At 36.7% G+C, this 17,860-nt stretch overlaps 1 protein-coding gene across 1 annotated transcript in view; it reads left to right on the top strand.

Moving 5' to 3' along the window:
* Positions 1–17,860, top strand: part of GRID2 (glutamate receptor, ionotropic, delta 2) — a 388,655-nt gene that overhangs the window by 106,582 nt on the left and 264,213 nt on the right. The window contains exon 4 of the mRNA XM_014546041.1: positions 791–929. Within this exon, the coding sequence (XP_014401527.1) occupies positions 791–929 (139 nt within the window). The remainder of the gene's footprint in view (positions 1–790; positions 930–17,860) is intronic.

Raw genomic sequence — 17,860 nt, 5'->3', positions numbered from 1 at the left:
TTATGAAGTAGAAACAAAAATAATTTTATGGTTGGGGGTCACCACAACATGAGGAACTGTATTAAAGGGTTGCGACATTAGGAAGGTTGAGAACCACTGTTCTAGAGAGAGTGGAGCTTGAGTGTTATCAAAGTATACTGTGATGATATTCAAAGTCAGGGGACTTGAGATTAGTTGAAGTGGAAATGTGGACAGAGAACAGATGAAATCTAGAGACAAAGCCCAAAGGCACTCCAACGTTTAGAAGATAGGAAGATTCTACAAGATCATAAAGAGTAACTAGTCAAGTAGGAGAACAAACCATACGCGATGCTGCTGAAGCCAATACTAATATATGTGATCCCAAGATCATTGGTAACCTATGATCCTAGGGAACTTAACAATAAAAAATATTTGATATTACTTATTGAACTAGAAGTCTAAAAAAGTTGTATTAAACAGAAGCATAATAGTATTTATATCACCTAACTACTGAATAATTAAGTGTATATCTGGTTATAATAAGAGGATAATTAATTCTAGGGTTGAACAAAAAGATGGAAGAAATATCATTTAAACATATTATACTAAATGTTTATCATGCTTCTTTTTGACTGGATCACACATAGTCTCACAAAAGAGAATTAAGTATGAAGTAATGAACATAAGCAAAATACTGAGATCTATGCTGATGTTATGTGCAAAGATTTCTCACTAATTAAGAATTAACATGATATTGAATGTGTATGACCTCATAATTCTCAATAAATACTTGCTGATGTTCTCTTATTCTCTTTGCTTCTTTCCACAGGTGGGGAGGTTCCATATACAACTCTGGCTACCCGAATGATGATGGGGGCTTGGTGGCTATTTGCTTTGATTGTCATCTCATCTTACACAGCAAACCTTGCTGCTTTCCTCACTATCACCCGCATTGAAAGCTCCATCCAGTAAGTAGACAAAGATTCCAGCAGCCACAAAGCATGATAAATGACAGGAGTGCCAAAGCATTTAATATATTCATGGCTTCTGATAATAAATTTATGACTTCCTTTTGAGTAAAGGATTAATTTTATGATATATAGATATCACAGGATAGTCCAACTCCTAAAAATATAGAATTAGTAGAGGTTTTTTACAAAATAAAATTATGGGAATAATTTGAACATTGTTTCCCACATTTTTCTGAAAGGATAACAGATATTCAGAATTTTAAACTCCACAGTATATGACTGTATCTGGGCAACATTGTAAAAGTGAAGGAACAAGGAGTAATACTAATATATATATACTTGATAGACATACCAAGTTTAACACTATCAATCTTTGCCTTGAGTCTGTCTCATTATTCACAGTCTGAGTAAATAGACAAACATTAGATGACTAATAAATAGATTGATGATAAGTAGAGAGAGAGATGGAGTAAAGGGGAGGAGAGAGGAATAGAGAGAAACTATCCAGATATAAAACAACTTTCTATTTATTTCTTCACTGCATTATACCTAACTAGAGGCCCGGTGCACAAAATTCATGCACTCAGAGGGGTCCCTCAGCCCAGCCTGTGCCCTCTCGCAGTCCTGAAGCTCTCGGGGGATGTCAGACTGATGGCTTAGGCCTGCTCCCTGTGGGCCAGCTTAAGCCATCAGTCAGACATCCTTAGCACTGCCATGGAGGTGGGAGAGGCTCCTACCACTGCCACTGCACTCTCCAGCAGTGAGCCTGGCTTCTGGCTGAGTGGTGCTCCCCCTATGGGAGTACACTGACCACCAGGGGGCAGCTACTGTATTGAGCATCTGCCCCCTGTGGGTCAGTGCACATCATAGCAACCGGTTGTTCTGCTATTAGTTCGATTTGCATATTAACCTTTTATTATATAGGATATGGCCATTAAAACTGTTCTTTTCCCAGCTATAATTGTGGTAAATTGTCATTAACTATGATGCACTCACTTAAATCCTAAAAGTTACCTAAGTCAATGTTCTATATATTATTTTAACAAAATTTCCCTGAAAAAGTTTTATCCATCCAAAGACAAGGTAGTTTGACTTTTCCTAAGTTGAAGAGCATTCATTTCTCAACAAAACCAACAATTCAAAATTAGAATAATCAGATTGATCAAGGAATTCATGGGGATTTAAGTTATTTTTAAAATAAAACATATGAGTTCTTATCTTAAAAATATGTAAATGAAGTCTATTAGTCACAAACTATTATGTAATATAGACAATAATAAAAATAAAGTAGAGAATTATTGATCTCTAAAGAACTAAGAAAGGTATTTTAATTGCTTGTGGTATACAAATTAAATCCCAAAGTCAACTAATAATGACAATAGACAGTAAATTTTTTCATCCATTTACAAAAATGGTATTTCCAACTTCTCTCATAAATTCATGCTCCTCAAGTTGTTTTCACAGTTATATCTTTGATGCAAAATCTCATACTCTAAATTTATTATCCTTATGGCCAGTTCTATATGTGACATCTATGTATACAAAAGCCTAAGTGACCATTATGGGGGAATAACTGGAAAGACTGGTCGCTGTGATTCACACTGAGCAGGCAATCAGGCAAGCGGTGAGGGGTGAGCAGGCAGGCAGGCGAGCAGTTAGGGGTGAGCAGGCAGGCAGGTGAGCAGTTAGGGGTGAGCAGGCAGGCAGGCAAGGGAGCAGTTAGGGGCAAGTGGTCCCAGATTGCGAGAGGGATGTCCGACTGCCAGATGTCCAACTGCAGGGACCGGGCCTAAACTGGCAGTCAGACATCCCCTGAGGGGTCCCGGATTGTGAGAGGGTGCAGGCCAGGCTGAGGGACAAACCACCCCATGTACGAATTTCATGCACTGGGCCTCTAGTAAGTTATAGAACTGATGATCCCATCAGAATCGTATTTTTTAAATATATGTGTGTGTGTGTGTACACAAACTGATGATCCCATCAGAATCGTGGGCCTCAGCAAGGCTTGGCTTCTCTGCTGAGGCCGCAGCGGAGAAGACAAGCCTCTTCAGTCTTCAGTCTTCAGTCTTCAGTCTTCACTCAGGCCAGAGCGTTCAGTCTTTGCTCTGAGCCTGCGTATGCAAATTAACCGCCATCTTTGTTGGGTTAATTTGCATACTCATCTGATTGGCTGGTGGGTGTAGCAGAGTGACACCAATTTGCATGTTTCTCTTTTATTAGTGTAGATATATGTAAATTTTTATTTCAGAGAGGAAGGAAGAGGGAGAGAGAGATAGAAACATCAATGATGAGAAAGAATCATTGATTGGTTACCTTCTGCATGCCCCACACTAGAGATCGAGCCTGCAACCTAGGCATGTGCCCTGACTGGGAATCAAACCATGATTCTCCTGATTCATAGGTCAACGCTCAACCACTGAGCCATGCCAACCAGGCCAGAATCATATTTTAAGCAATGATGAAAAGTATTACAGCCACCCAGCCAAGAAATCAATGAAATTAGTAAAATTATGAAAATAATAATCGCTATTTATTTAACATTCACAAGATGCCAGACTGTGTTAAATGTTTAACATGCATTGGCTCATTTAATATTTACAACCATCTTCTGAACTACATACTGTTAATAACCTATTTTACAACTGAAGTTAAAAAGATAAGTAACTTGAACTAAATCAGGCAGCTAATAAATTATTAATTAAAGATCAAACCTGAAGTCTTTCTGTTTCTAAAGCTTATGTTTTAACTGTACCACACCAGTTCCCATCCCACACCTTAGCAGCGGTTCTCAACCTGTGGGTCGCGACCCCTTTGGCGGTCAAACGATCCTTTCACAGGGGTCGCCTAAGACCATCCTGCATATCAGATATTTACATTATGATTCATAACAGTAGCAACATTACAGTTATGAAGTAGCAACAAAAATAATTTCATGGTTGGGTCACAACATGAGGAACTGTATTTAAAGGGCCAGAAGGTTGAGAACCACTGCATAGGATGGGCCAGTTGTTTTTAAAGAATATCATTAAGGGTGTGCCATAGCCATATTTATTGCTAAGTATAGGGATATAAATGATTGCATTCTTAAATCCACAATTGGTCTGAGGAAATAGAGTACTGAAAGTTAGGAGATTTTTGTGTTGGGCCAATTTTATGGGCATACACCCCAACATGAGCAGATTATATTTATAATTGATATCTGCCATTCAAGGTAAGATTGCTTGGTAGATCCAATAATAGAAATCACACTAAGAATAGTAATTTTAAAACTTAAAATAGAGTATTTCATCTCACCAATAGATTGCATATCAATTATGTTTAGTTTGTCATATTTTGAGTGTACTTAAAACTAAAAACCTATTGCTCAGATCTGATTTTGAAGCACTTTTAAATAAGTGAAGAAAATTTTAAATAAAATAATTGATTTTATACAGTAAATGACAATAATAATAAACAAAAGTTATAGTTAAGATTCGCTGATAATTTACCATGAATTTATTAAGCATATATTTTTCCCATTTATTCCTTAAAATAACTAATAATACAGATACTATTTTTATTGCAAAAGAAACAAACATCAGAAGTTAAATGCTCAAGATCACATCGTCAATAGTGTCAGAGGTGGAAATCTAACCCATATCAATTCAGTACTAATCCATAGCCATATCTACTGAAGTTTTTCCTTATCTAGTTGTTCTGACAATTTGTTTGCTTGAGTCATTGTTTCACTGTTTCACTGAGGTTGTAAACCTCATGGTGCGTGCACGCTTATCTAGTTGTTCTGACAATTTGTTTGCTTGAGTCACTGTTTCATTGAGGTTGTAAACCTCATGGTGCATGCACATATATGAACTAGTTAGTCATTACTAACTTTGCCAGCGTTAGTTTGTATTTAGACTTTCATGCAGTCGCAGTGGGAGCAAAAGCCTCTGTCAGATTTTTGTACCCAAGTGGGTTTTTCTAAAAATAAACCTATTGGGGAAAAATCATAATTTCACATGATGTTTTCCTCAAGTGTAGTTTCATAGTTTAAGATAACTGATTATTCATTTTTTAAAAACATTTCTTTCTAATGCTATTCACACTATTAAAAGTCAACAGTGGGTATGATAAATCTTTCCTTCCTTCTACTCTAATCACTAGACTAATTTTAAAAGGGGAAAATCAAAGCCAAATAAGTTAAAGAAGCCTAATTCTCTTCCCCAACTTGAAGGCATCTTCTAATTTCATGCCTCAGCTGTTTTGGTAAACATAATTGCTTTCAATGTTTCTTGGAAACATTCAAAGTTCCATCTGCATCTAATGTCAAATTTTCTTGGAAAATTGTTAAGTGTGATTTTTCTTAGAAAAGACAAAAACTTTTTTTATGATACCATTCAATCTCATGCTTCCTAATCATTTATAATCATAAGATTTGCCCGTCACTAAATGAAGCAATACTTGCCAGTGTACCCTTTTCCAGCCCGATTTTGCTCTGCAATTAGCACACATACACAAACTACATTTTCATCCCCCAAATTCAAAGTCCTTTTTCCAGACTAGAAGAGATAGAGGTGATCACAGAGACATGAGTGAGAGGAGGAGGAAAGCAGCTACTTTTGAACAGTTGGTTGACAGAAAGCCATAGTTTGCTGGGAGCAATTCAATTTATTTATTCTTGGGAAGCTTAATACATTTTATAAAATGTACCCCTTTTGCAAAATTAGATCTTTATTGGCATCTACCCTTCTGGTTGACATTTGTCATTAATAAAAGTTTTGAAGGTGTATTTTCCCTGAAAAAGAGAACTCAAGTTTAATTTCATATCCCTTCAATGATAGGGGCAGCTCAACATAACTATGACAGATTGTGACCTTTGGGGATGGGTAGTATTGGGTGCACAGTTCAGTTTCAAGGGTAAAATATGCAATTTCTACAAGACTCTAATGACACAAGCTTTTTCATCGTCATTGAACAGTAAGAATGTATAGCAAAATTGTTTTCAAATACCTAGAAAATGGAATGCACTTTTTTTCTGTTGGTAACCAGGTTAAAGGCTGCAGTGGTGAAATGGAGCATGTGAAGCTTTGAAGGAATTTTCAGATTAAACACTGGGGAATAACATCAACAGCAGCTCCATTAGTTTTTGTTGTGATGCAATTTTCAAAAACCATATAAAAGTGAAAATCGCTACAGGGGAAATTATAGTTATAGTCATTACTAATTTTAGTCAGATTAGTCTTTGGTGGTAAAACTTGAAGTCTTTCGTTTCCTAAGGCTATGAATGAGCTTGAGTCTGTTCCAAGGGATCTGAACATCCCACCATACTTTTAAATTTAATGCTGTTATTGTCCATAATGGTTGAGGTTGGACTAAACAAAATATTGAGTTGATGTAGTCACTAAATCAAACTAATTTGAGATACATTTCTTTCCAAGCATATGGAAAAAAGAGCTTCATAAATATTCTATCTACTGGAGGAGATGAGTTGGTTTTTTTCCCTAGTGTATCAATAGAGAGAGTGGTTGCAACTGGCAGGTGTTCTGTAATGAAAGGATTTCTACCTTTTCTTTGCCCTCAAGGAACTGTGTAACTGTTGTTAGCAAATCAGTATCAAAAGAGATCATTACAATCATGCTTTCGGAAATGGAGAAATTCCTAACTATAAAAACTCCTAAATAAATATATTATCTTCGTACATTTAGTTCAATTATATATCAATATAAAATGTAAACACTGTACTAAGCATTTAGTCTATAAAGCTATTTAAGTAGTATCCCTGAATCACAATCTATGTGGAGAGAGAGCAATGTAGAATTCAATGACACAAGGACTTTGATAGACTTATTTATAAAATGCTGTGGGAACACAAAGGAAGGAGCCATTTCACTCTGTACATGGGAGAGGAGTGGGAGGAGGAAGGAAAGAAACTGTCAGGCATCACAGAGCTTCTCTGAGGTACCACCTGAGAGCTTGATCTTAAGGGATGAATTTCATCAGACTGAAGGGGTGGCTTACTGGTGATCATTTGCAAAAGCAACAGAGATATGAAACTCTTAGGATGCTGTCTAGCAAAGGGTAAATGATCAAAATACGTTAATTTTCTTCCCGGATGGGGATGAGCGATATGAGAGTGGTGGGAAATGAAATAGAAAAGGAGGGTGGGACCACATCCTGAAGGGCATGATAAGGCTTGTTAAGGAATTTGGAATTCTTGGAGGTAACAGGGAGTGACATCATTTCAGAAAGACAGCTTTACCTGTGGGAATAGGTGTAGGCGTGTAGGGAAACTCATTAGAAATGTCTAATGCACATATATTCATGGCATTTAACTAGTATGTCTCTACTTCATATAAGTCTGACCATCATATCTTCTTGTTTCAAAGGCTATTTAATTAGAAAATTCCTAGGTATTAAAGGTAATTTATAATAAATTTGGCTTGAGAAACATTATTTCTCTAGGCTAGCATTTACATTTCTAGTGAATCCAAGAATATAGCCTCAGTTTATTTTTTATTTTAAAAAGATATATAAAGAGAATATGGCTTTCTACCTCTTTGTTAAACAGGTAAGGAAGAAGAGAATTACTATGTGAGTAGATTCTAGAAATCACTCGGTTAGGCAACTTTTCAGATACAATTTTGTAGAAAAGCTGCATCTCAAGGTCTGTTATTCACAGACTCCATTCTGCCTGCTAATTACTTTTAGCCTTGAGCCATCAAAAAACAAGTTAGGCTTATTTTTATTCTCTTGTCATGCATTTTCTTTTTATTATACAAGTAATACAAGGCTATTTTGAGATAATAGGAAAGTACAGTAAAATTCTGAAGGACAAAGCATTAATAATCCATAATCTGTCATGTAGCAATAAACTCTATAAATATTTAAGCAAACTTTCTTCTAACTGTTTATTTTGAGATAATTATATATACACATGAAATTGCAAAAATATAAGAACAAAGATGTACCTTTCTCCTAGGTTTCCCCAATGGCTACATCTTAAATAATTGTAGTACAATAACAAAATTAGGAAATTAATGAGTATAGTACATTCATATAGTTCTATGCCACTTTTATCACAAGTATAGAATGTATAACCACCACTGCAATACAGATATAGAGCTATACCATCGTTACAAAATTCTCATTCTACCCCTTTATAGTCACACTAACTCCTCCTTCCCCACCATCACCCCCAGTGCTTGGCAACCACTAATATGTTCTCCATTCTTATAATTTTTGTCATTTCTAGAGTATCATATAAGTTGAATCATAGAGTATGTGGCCTTTTGAAACTGACATTTTTTGTTTTTAATTCAGCATAATGCCCTTGAGATCCATCCAAGTTGTTGCACGTGTCAATAGTTTGATTTTTATTGCTGAGTTGTAATCCATGGTGTGGGTGTACAAGTTTATTTAGCAATTTACCTATTAAGTGGCATTTTTATTGTTTCCAGTTTTAGCTATTGCATACAAATCTGATAAGAACATTTATGTGCAGGTTTTTGTGTGCATATGTTTTCATTTTTCTGGCATAAGTACCCAGGAGTGCAGTTGTTAGATAGTGTGGTAAGTGAATGATTAGTTTTTAAGAAAGTGACAAAATATTTTTCAGTGTGGCGATACTATATTACATATTCACCAGCATTGTGGGGGATCCAGTGTCTCTGCATCCTTCCCAGCATTTGGTGTTGTCACTAGTTTTTTGTTGTTGTTTTTTTACTTTAGCCATTCTGATAGGCATGAAGTGGCATCTTATTGTGGTCTTAATTTGCATTTCCCTAGTGCTAGTGATGCTGAACATCTTTTCATCCTTATATCTTCTTACACAAAAGATCTCTTCATGTCTTGTGTCCATTTCCTAGTTGAATTATTTGGGGTTTTTTACTGTTTAGGGTTCTTCACATATTCTAGATACAAGTCCTTTAGACAGATATGTTTTTTTGCAAATATTTCCTCCTGATTTGTTGCTTATCTTTTCATTTTCTTTACAGGTCACACAGATCAAAAGGTTTTTTGTTAATGAAGCCCAAGCCCAATTTATTTTATTTATTTTTATGGATTATGCCTTTGATGTCATGACTAAGTCCTAGATCCCCCCAAATTCAACTGTTTTCTTCTAAAAATTTTCTAGTTTTACATTTCACATTTAAATCTATAATCCATTTTGAGTTAAGTTTTGTATTACATGTAAAGTTTAGGTTGAGGTTCATTTTTTGCCTATGGATATTTTCAGCAGCATTTGCTAAAGACAGCCACATTTCTTTCATTGAATTGCTTGTGTACCTTTGTATTGAAAACCTCAGATGGCCATACTATGTGAGTCTATGTCTGGGTACCCTTCCTGTTCCATTGATCTATGTAGCTATCCCTCTGCCAATAATACAAAGTTTTGATTACTGTAGCTTGAAATCAAGTAGAGGGATTTCTCCCACTTTTTTCCCCTCAAATTATTTTAGTTATTCTATTTCCTTTGCCTTTCTATATAAATTTCAGAATAATCTTGTCTACACTTACAAAAAATATTGTTATTATATATAGGAATTGCTTAAATCTGTATATCATTTGGGGGAGAATTCACATCTTTACTATACTGAGTCTTCCAATTTATAAACATAGTATATCTTTCTATTTATATACATCTTTAATTTTTTCATCAGTATTTTGTAATTTATAGCACGTAAACCTTGCACATCTTAGATTTGTGCCTAAGTATTTCTTTTTTCCTATTGATTGTAAATGACATTGGATTTTTAATTTCTGTTTCCATGTATTCATTGCTAATATAAAAATATAATTGATTTTATATTCTGACTTTATGTGACCTTGCTGTGAACTCTAAGAGATTGGGGTAGATTATCTGGGGTTTTCTATGTAAACCTTCATACTATTTACAAAACTGAGCAGTTGTGTTTCTTTCTTTCTCATCTATATGCCTTTTATTTCCTTTTGACTTTTCTGTGCTGGCTAGAACTTCTCTAGTCTTGTCTCAATTAAGAGTGGTGATGTAAACATCGCTATCTTATTCCCCATCTTGGGGAAAGCATTCAGTCTTTCAGTATTAGGAGTGATGGTAGCTGCAGGTTTTAGTAGATATTTTCTATCAAGTTGAGGAAATTCTTTTCTATTCTTAGTTATCTACTAGTGGCCCGGTGCATGGATTCGTGCACCCATGGCCAAAGGTAGAATTTCATGGCCCCACGAGGAATCGGGCTCCCTCCTCTCTGGTTCCGGGGAGTGTCACCCAAGAACCACTGCTGCCAAGTTACTGCAGCTCGGCAATAAACCAGACTTGGGGCCGACAGTGCCCAGTAACAACATAACGCACAGCCAAAGGTGGAATCGCGCAGCCCCGGGAGGAATTGGGCTTCCTCCTCTCTGGTTTCAGGGTGCATCACCTGAGAACCATTGCTGCCAAGTCACCACAGCTCAGCAGTTCCTGCGTTGAGTGTCTACTCCCTGGTGGTCAGTGTGTGTCATATGTACTGGCCGGTCAAATGGTCAGATGGTTGGATGGTCACTTAGCCTTTTATATATATAGATGTGTATTTGTTTTTAAATCAAGAGTTGGTGTTAGATTTTGTCAAATACTTCCCCCCTTTCCAAATTAACTGATATTCTCATATTATCTTTCTTCTTTAGCATGTTTGGTGGGTTACATTGTTTGATTAACAAGCTATTTTCAAAATGAGGTAGAGGCTAACTATATTCCCCTCTCCTATTTCTTTTCTACCTTTTTTGTTTCTAAATCGTGTGTGTGTGTGTGTGTGTGTGTGTGTGTGTGTGTGTGTGTGTGTGTTTCTTTCTTCTCTTGACATGAGGCAATGAAAGATCTTGGCTTTCCCTGTCTGCTACTTCACTTCTTATTCTCTTTTCTCAACTATTGCTTCCTTCTATCCATTCTCTTCTCATTCAAGTTTATATTTAAGTGTGGAATCCGCCCCACCAGCTTATCTCAGGGGTTGATCTTTGACCTATGAACCAGGAGGTCATGGTTTGATTCCGGTCAGGGCACATCCCCAGGTTGTAAACTCGATCCCCAGTGGGACATGCAGGAGGCAGCTGATCAATGATTCTCTCTCATCAGTGATGTTTCTATCTCTCTCTCCCTCTTCCTTCCTCTCTGAAATCAATAAAACTATGTATTTTTTAAAAAGAGTGTGTAATCCATTCAGTTACTTTCTTCCATCCTTAAAATTGGCTTGAAAATTTCCATCATTACCTTCTCCCATCAAAATAAAGTCCAACTCCATCAGCAGAGAATACTGAACCCTTCAAAAGCTGATCAGCCTCCTTTTTGTCTACTAGCACCAATTAACCCATTTCATACTTGTTCATGCTCCAGTCAAGCCAAACTCGTAGGATATTTCATGCTTCTGTGGAGTTTCCATGCTTTCCCCTTTCCCTGAAATGACCCAGAGCTCCCATCTTCTCTTCTGGCACCTCCCATTTTCCAAGGCACAGTTAGTTATTACGTATATGTCTTCTCTTTGAGAATGTTCATTCTTCAAAGGCAAGGACTATGTCACATTTATATTTGTGCCCCTAATGACTCTCCAAGTACCTGGCACAGAGCATTAATAATAAGAGCAGCTAACAGTTCCCAAGTGCTTGCTACATGACAGACACTTTCCTAATGCTTTGTATAGGTGTTCTCATTTAATTCTTATAATAGCCCATTAGGGATAAGTTATTTTCATCTCCAATTGCAGATGATGAAACTAAAAGCTAGTATAGTAAATCCAGGCAGTCTGGACTGGAGCCTTTGTCTTCACCAGTGGATCAAATCACCTATAATTATTAACAAATAGACTAAACCTTTACTGATTGAGATAAATAAACAAATGAATGAATGAAAAACATCAGGGTCTTTGTGTTTTGTGAAACATAGAGAGTTTTGCATAAAATAATTAATGCCTAAATAGTATTTAGCTAAGTTACTGCCAGATAATTCTAATTTACATGGTATCCTAGAAACAGATTATTCGCCCAATGATTTTGTCATTTTCCATAATCATGTAACCCTTATTTTCCCTGAGTTTAAAAAGAGAATGGGTTCAACTTCAAAAGTTTATTACATAAAAAAAGAGAAAAGAAGTAGAGGACATCACATAATTCTGGATACAACCCATCTAACATTTGCTTTCATTACTCTACTTGCTCTCCAGACGCTCATGTGGATTCTTTGGACTGTTCTTCTCTCCACCCCCATTTTTGGTGGTGCTAATAACTTTTTTTTACCATTTTGCCTACAATTTCATACACTAAATGTATGCTTTCCCCTGGTTCACCTAGACCTCAAAGTTGCTGCTGCTACTATTGCTTCTGACACAGCAGCCACTGCCCTAACCCCATGTTCTCCCTCACTGGTGTTGTCTGCTTGCCCTGACCCTTAATCCTTCAGGCCTCCAAAGCAGAACATCTGGCTGTCAGTAAGCCTAATCTGAAATTAGACATAAATAGGGACTTAGCAAAGTGATTCACTCTGTTGTCTCACCTTAGCTTGATTAACTGTCACTAAAATCCAGCTGCTACTAATAGTGACTAGCACTACACCTGGGTAAGCGTGTCTTTGTTAGGCAAGTTTTCTCTTTTAACTCATCTTGAATTACCCTCTCATAGCACACAGCTCATATACCACTTTCTGTGTGTAGCTTTCTTTATAACATCCATTACTATATTTAATAGCTCCTTTTTTTGAACCACTTTGCATCTGCCTTGCTTACACTCTGAATACATCTAGCTTTGTATTGGAGTATCATTCTATTTGTTTTACCTTCCTAATTAAAATGTGTGTTTTATCACCTTTGTATCAACACAGTTTCTTATGTAGTGCCTTATTGAGTACATAGTCGTTTACAAGTAAATATTCATTAAGTGGATGAGCCAGAAAGGAATTTCTTTGAATGTGTCCTGAGACTTTGTAAGTCCATGACTTGTTTATAATACCTCATAAAAGAAGCAGAAAGATTTGGAGCATCATCTGGTACACCAAAAAAAAAAGGTTGTGAGTTCAATTCCCAGTCAGTTCCTAGGTTGTGAGTTCAATTCCTAGTCAATTCCTAGGTTGGGGGAATTCAGTTAGGGTGCATATGGGAGGCAATCTCTCTCTCTCTCTCTCTCTCTCTCTCTCTCTAGCTCTCCTCCTCTTCTCTTCTCTTCTCTCTCTCTTTCTCTCTCTCTCAAAAATAAATAAACATATCATCCAATGAGGATAAAAAAATCAGAAAAGTATAGGAAAGCCATTTCTTTGTCCTGTTGTTCCAGGATATGAGAGGGAGACTAAAATGGTATGCTCTCTGGGTTCCCTTAGTCAGTCTTCTAGTAGGAAGCTGTTTTATAACTCTCAGCAGGGAATTGTATACTTTGTTAGGAGCAGCCAGAATCCAGGTGACTGCAGTAAGCGGGGCCTGATTCATCTGCTTTTTAGTACAGAGTAGAATAGTCTCAGCTCCAGAGTGAGCAGGCACTGCAGACAGAGAAGCCATCCATCTGCTTACTCTGTATTGTTCAGTGTAGAAACGACTTACTTGTCAAAGCCCTTTAGTGCTACAGTGATGGATGTTTTATAAACATATAGCCATCTAGATGTTACAGACAAGATATTGTCTTTCTGTTTGGAAGCAACAACAACAACAAAAACACCCTCAGAAGTATGTTGGTCTTTCAAATCTACCTGTCAGTGAGCATTTAATAAAAAGTTGGCATATAAGCCTAACCAATGGACATAGACAACAGGGGGGTGAGGGCATGAGATGGGGGGGGGTAATGGGGGGATAAGAACACATATATAATACTTTAACCAATAAAGAAAAAAAATTTAAAAAAGAAGTGATGCAAAAATATAAAATATAAAAAGTTGCTACACACTTTATTTGTGACTCCCAAGAACTTATATTAGCATTGTTATCGACTCTGTTTATACTGAGCTCAATGAAATGAAAAGTTTGCAATCTAATAAGCTCCCACAACCCCTAAGATGATCTCCTTCTGATGGATAAGCTGAATCATTCTCAACAAGTCAAATCCTCTTTTCTCTCTCCCCAACCTTAGTCATCTAAGCCTAGAAACGTATTAAGGACTCAAAAATATAAATTCCTGTCTCTTCTCTATTGCTTGTCATTTTCCATTTTTATCTGAAGCCATATGAATAAGTAAGTCCTCCCTACCGCAGTCCTGCACTTGGGAGTATCTGTGTAGTCCTGGAGGAGCTGGTCTGGGTGGAGGCATGCTTTGGGGAAGTTCCCGTAGGCAGAGTAAGGGATGGAAATTAGCGACAGTGGGATCGGCAGTCAGGGTTGTTAGGCGGAAGAACACTGCTGAAGGAGACTGGAGGCCTAGGAACGAATGTTCAAGTTCTTTCCTGCTACTAAATAAGCCAAGTTCTTACCACTTTGTAACTTAGTTTTTTTCTGTCTTTAAAATTATGATCCATTCCTTATTTCACTCCACAGATATTTGTTGTCACCATTTTTTAAATATTTTTAATTTTCCTTCAACTATTAAATTCTATATCAACTATACCAGTGATTCCCAAAGTGGGTGCTACCGCCCCCCGGTGGGCGCTGCAGCGATCCAGGGGGGCGGTGATGGCCACAGGTGCATTTGGGGGCGATGAGTAACTGCTATTAAAATTTTAAAAAATTTAATTTCCAGGAGCTGAGTAATATTTTTTCTGGAAAGGGGGCGGTAGGCCAAATAAGTTTGGGAACCACTGAACTACACAGATGAGGTATTTTGTTAAACAAGGTCTAAGATACAGTCAGAATTTTTTGTTTATAACAAAAGAATTAGAGGCAAAGCTATGGAGATAGCAAAGAGAATGATGGTGGAGGGGATGAACAGGTGGAACACAGAGCATTTTAGGGCAGTGAAAATACTCTGTATGATACTATAATGATGGGTACATGGCATTCTGTATTTGTCCAAATCTGTAGAATGTGTAACACAGAGAGTGAATCCTAATGTAATCCATGGATTTGGGGTGATCGTGGTATGTCAATGTAGTTCATCAGTTGTAACTAATGTGCTATGATAGGGGAGGATTTGATAATGGGGGAGTCTGTGCATGTGTGAGGGCAGGGATACATGGGAAACCTCTGAACCTTCCTCTCATTTTTGCTATGAACCTAAAACTACTCTTAAGAAAAAAACCACAACAGTAATCTAGATAATCTAAACTCAAGTGTCTTTCAACCGGGAGCCATATAACCATCCTGATTACTGTTAAAAAATCTGTTTAAACAGTCTGGAACTTTAAAATACTTTTTTAAAATCTAGTAGTTATTTGCAGAGCACTATGGATACCATCATTTTATTCAATAGGCCTTGTTAATTACTTGCAATTTCTATAGACCTAAAAGATTTTTATTAAGCAAGGATATCAATTAAAAAACTATGAAAATGAAAAAAACAACATCTGAGATAATGGATAAAAATATATTCCCATAGATACCTTAATAAAAGAAATCCTACGTTGAAAGGCAGATCTAACAGAAAACTCTTGTGTTGCTGTATCTTTTTATCTTTTTTCCCCCTTTATGTTTTTCTAGTCCCACCTTGCCTTCCTGCCCTCTCCTTCATGCCAGCAATCTTAGGGTGCTGACCTCGACCATCCCCTAAGTATCTGCTTGACCCCATCAGTTTTCTGATCCTCGTAGTTCCTCCACAAGCTCACCACCTAAAGATAGTCTATTTGTGTTTAATGGATTTCTCCTCTACTCCTATACATCTGCACTCTCTACACAACCCCCTACTATTTCCCAAGTCCTAATCTTTTCACCTAGGGCAGTGATGGCGAACCTATGACACGTGTGTCAGAGGTGACACGCAAACTCATTTTTTTGGTTGATTTTTCTTTGTTAAAGGGCATTTCAATATATAAAATAAATATCAAAAATATAAGTCTTTGTTTTACTATGGTTGCAAATATCAAAAAATTTCTATATGTGACACGGCCCCAGAGTTAAGTCAGAGTTTTTCAAAATGCTGACAGGCCGAGCTCAAAAGGTTCACCATCACTGCCCTAAGGCAAGGTTGGAAATCACCAGATGCCCCAGGTCACCTGCAGCCAGCTGGCTGGGCTGCTTTTTCACGTTAAGATTGTCATTTTCTGAGAGCGATGCTGCAGAACTCTCAAGACTTGCTGCTGAAAGAGGGGCAGGGGTCACATTTGTAAAACAGTTTGGACATGTAGAATCTGAGTGGCAGTTCCTAAGACCTGACTCTGGGTTTCAGGACATGCAGTTTGGACTACTTTTAGTTGAAAGCCCTCAAAAAATGAGATATCCTACCTATTTAGGAATAGAGGATAATTTATCTGAATGATTACTTTAAAAATCCTTTTTTGAGAAATCTGCAGACCTACTGCACTGGGAAGAAGGAAAATGTCTTTGTATTTGGGAAACTAAGTTATCAACAGAACCTTGGTCCCTGCTCTGTATTATGAAGAGCCAGGGTTTTTGTTTTTAGTTAAATTCATTAGAAGCTTCCCTGAAACAATGACCTGCCACCTTACTTTGAGAGTAATGTTTCACCTTTGAATGGGCTACTGAATTAGTCCTACTGTTTTTCCTGGTAACTTCTTTCTCTTTAGTCATTTCTTTCCACTAAAAATCATCTGGTAATATGATTAATGCTTTAATCTCCTTAAAAGATCTTGTAGAAAAAAATTACAAATTACTATTGACTCCTCACTTGAATCCAACTGTATTTATTTGGGTCATTGTTTCATGTGGTAATTATTATGTATTATTGTATCACAGCTCGTTAGAGGGCCATATGTGAGGTAACGATCAATGGTTCGATGTCAGCCTTCGAGGGTATATTGAATAAAGTTTTTTTTCCCCATAAGTCTGTGCTTGCCCTGATTCTAATTAACATTTTCAGTGTTGATTAGAAGTATGGAATAGGGAGTGAGGTTATTAAATATGCAGATTATTTATATTGAGTAGGGGTGATTATTGACTAGAACGACACTGTAAGAATTCATAAGGACGTTGACAAATAAAACAAGGTAATTAGAAGTGAGATGAAGTTTAATAGGGACAAATATGTGACATTTCACTCAGAGATGCAAAAAAAACCAAACTATGTATATGTGTATGTGTATGTATGATAGGTCAAAAATTGAGGACGAAGGCAGTTTTAGAATGAGTCATCTGTCAGTTATAAACTTGGAATGTAGCATTGGTGTTTAAAAAGAACATGACCAAGTCACCTAGCAGTGTAAAATATATTCAGGTCTTTTATAAGACTACCATGACCTACTTATAAGGTCCATAAATTATATAGAAGAGAAAACTTGATATAGAAGAGAAAAAATATGGCTTAGTTAATAACAATGTAATACAGTGAGCAATAGATCCTGTGAGTGAGTCCTGAAGGAATTTAGTGTTTAACTCAACAAGGAGAAGGCTAAAGGATGAAAGTGACAAAGACGTGTCTTATTACATAAAGAAATATTGTGCTAGAGGTGGTGAATAACTATAGTCCATTTTCACTGAGAACGAAATCAGAGTTAGAGTCCCGTTTACCCCATCATTACCCTTGATTCCCTTATATTTCATTAGACCTCCTTTACAAACTTTTATCTGCAGAGTTTAGGGAAACTTCACAGGAGATCAAGCTACTTAGATGAAGAATGAGGTTTCCCAAAGGACAAGGGCCATTGGCCTTGCTGTAAATAGGAAAATGGTACTTATTTTGTTGTTTTATAAGTAGAGCGTACATATTCTCCTTCCTCCTCTTTATTTAAATACATCAACCCTTGAAAGAAAAAATCATAAAATTTAATTTTCTGTAATAATACTCAATATTATCAAAGGTGACTATTATTTCCTTGTTCTGGTGTTTATTTCTTCCTTAGCTACTAAAACCATGATTTCTTTTGTATTTTTTAATCACTTCAGTTAGCAGAGTTAGTTGAACAATTTTCTTCACCCTCTACC

Source organism: Myotis brandtii, unplaced genomic scaffold, assembly GCF_000412655.1.
Source record: "Myotis brandtii unplaced genomic scaffold, ASM41265v1 scaffold427, whole genome shotgun sequence".
Lineage (NCBI taxonomy): Eukaryota > Metazoa > Chordata > Mammalia > Chiroptera > Vespertilionidae > Myotis > Myotis brandtii.
Note: the sequence above shows the minus strand (reverse complement) of the source record. Positions and strands in the feature narration are given on the sequence as shown.